This window comes from Trichechus manatus, unplaced genomic scaffold (genome assembly GCF_000243295.1).
Source record: "Trichechus manatus latirostris isolate Lorelei unplaced genomic scaffold, TriManLat1.0 scaffold00250, whole genome shotgun sequence".
NCBI lineage: Eukaryota > Metazoa > Chordata > Mammalia > Sirenia > Trichechidae > Trichechus > Trichechus manatus.
The window spans coordinates 1795366-1797456 of NW_004444186.1; the positions used below are offsets into that span (position 1 = coordinate 1795366).

Here is a 2091-nt window from a genome sequence, read left to right on the forward strand (position 1 = left end):
AGAAGTTTTTTGATTCTTCTCATAAAAATAGATAAGCTTGTTGGTTACTTGGGACCATAATTTTCCAGTCTGAATAATGAACACAGCCTAGCCAGATAAAAGGAGATGGCTTTGGGTTGAATTAATTTTTTCTTTCCTTACTGACTGGGTAAAGAGAAGATGTGTGTGAAGGAGCTAGGCCTCATGCCCACTCTGATTGTAATTGTCGTTTTTTTCTTTCTGAGTGAGATGTGAGAGTTCAGAAATGCCTAAAACCGTAGCCTCCTGTCTGTGGGAAATACATCTGTAAAGAAGACAGCAATTTTATCTCCTTTCCGTCTTTTCTCTCTCAGGTAACCAGCTCTCCCACCTGCACAGACATGAGTAACATTTGTCAACCAACAGAGTTTATCTCCCGACACAACATTGAAGGAACCTTCACTTTTGTGGATCACCGCTGTGTGGCTACTGTTGGCTACCAGCCCCAGGTGAGGAGCTGAAGCTGTCACACCACTTAGAGTGGGGCCTCTGTTTGCCCTTGGCTGTGTCGAGATGTCAGCCCCGGCTCAGAAACAGGGACAACCCCATTCTCTCAGTAGCTAGCCTACCAAGGTTAGAGTCCCATCTAGAGAAATACGACCTGTGAGATGAAGTAGGAGAAGCAGATATGAATATGTATTTATTTTGTGTTATTGATATTAATACAGATAATGACGTAGAAGTACTCAGTTATAATGGTATGGCTGCCTTTCGATAAATCATATTATCACCCAGGTGACTAGTAACCCACAAAATATGCAAATTTAGCACCAGTTTTTATAGTTTTATTTAGATTTCTCATTTTACAGGCCAGTTAACTATACCTGAGTTGGGGTATAAATCATTATATAAACTTCCAGCCAGGGGTTACTTCTGGTTATGGCTGGATGAAGAGATTTTGAAAAAGAAGAACAAAATTGGAGGATTTACACTACTGGGTTCAGCACTTAGATTATAAAACTGTTGTTATCAAGACAGTGTAGTGATAGTGTAAGGATGGAGCTATGATCAGTGGAACAGAATAGTCTGGTCTCACATTTGTGATTAACTGATTTTCCACAAAGGTGCCAATACGTTCAGTGGGGAAATCTTCCAACAAATGGTGTTGGGACAATTAAATACCTGTATGCAAAAAAAAACAAAAAAAAACTGATTTAGACCCTTACCTCACATCATACACAAAAGTCAGCCTAAAGACCTCAGTGTAACAGCTATAACTATAAACTCTCTAGGAGAAAATCTTTGTGACCTTGAGTTAGGCAGAGATATCTTTTATGACATTAAAAGCATAATTCACAAAGGAAAAAGTTGATAAATTGGACTTCATCAAAATTAAAATTTACTCTCTTAAAAGTACATCATTCCTGGCTACCAAAATTTGACCATTCTAACTGGGGGGTCACAATGGATGGTCCCAGGTAGAGTGGGAGAAGAATTTAAAAAACTCAAATTCTTTAAAACAAACAAAAAAACCAGACAGATTGGAATAGTAGAGAGCAGAGGACTCCCTGAGACCATCACCCTGTGACGCTCTTTAAACCTAGAGCTGAGTCTGTCCCCTGAGGTCACCTTTTAGTGAAATAACAGACTGGCACACAAAATAAAGGACATTACCCATAAGATTGGTGCCCTACTTAAAAACCATCTGTATGAGACCAAAGGTCAACAATTACCCAGAAGCAAAGATGAGAGAGAAGGGGACAGGGAAAGGAGAGTACTGGAAATGGAACAAACAGAACACCAAGAGAATGCTGACACACCGTGACGAGTATAGCTGATGTCGCTGAACAGAATATATAACGAACTCTTACAGCTCATTAAGACAAACAACCAACAAAAAAAGGGCACAGGATTTGAGTAGACATTTCACCAAAGAGGAATATGAACGGCCAATAAGCACGTGAAAAGACGTTCAGCATCATTAGTCGTCAGGAAAATGCAGACACCACAATGAGGTAGCACTAGACACCCACCAGAATGGCTGTGAGCAAAAAGACTGATGGTAGCCAGTGTTGGTGGAAATGTGGGAAACTGGAGCCCCCATACATCGCTGACAGATACGTTCAGTGGCAT

The 2091-nt window shown here is 40.4% G+C and overlaps 1 protein-coding gene across 1 annotated transcript in view; it reads left to right on the top strand.

Moving 5' to 3' along the window:
• Positions 1 to 2091, top strand: part of ARNT (aryl hydrocarbon receptor nuclear translocator) — a 77158-nt gene that overhangs the window by 58600 nt on the left and 16467 nt on the right. Inside the window, exon 12 of the mRNA XM_023724606.1 lies at positions 261 to 467. Within this exon, the coding sequence (XP_023580374.1) occupies positions 261 to 467 (207 nt within the window). The remainder of the gene's footprint in view (positions 1 to 260; positions 468 to 2091) is intronic.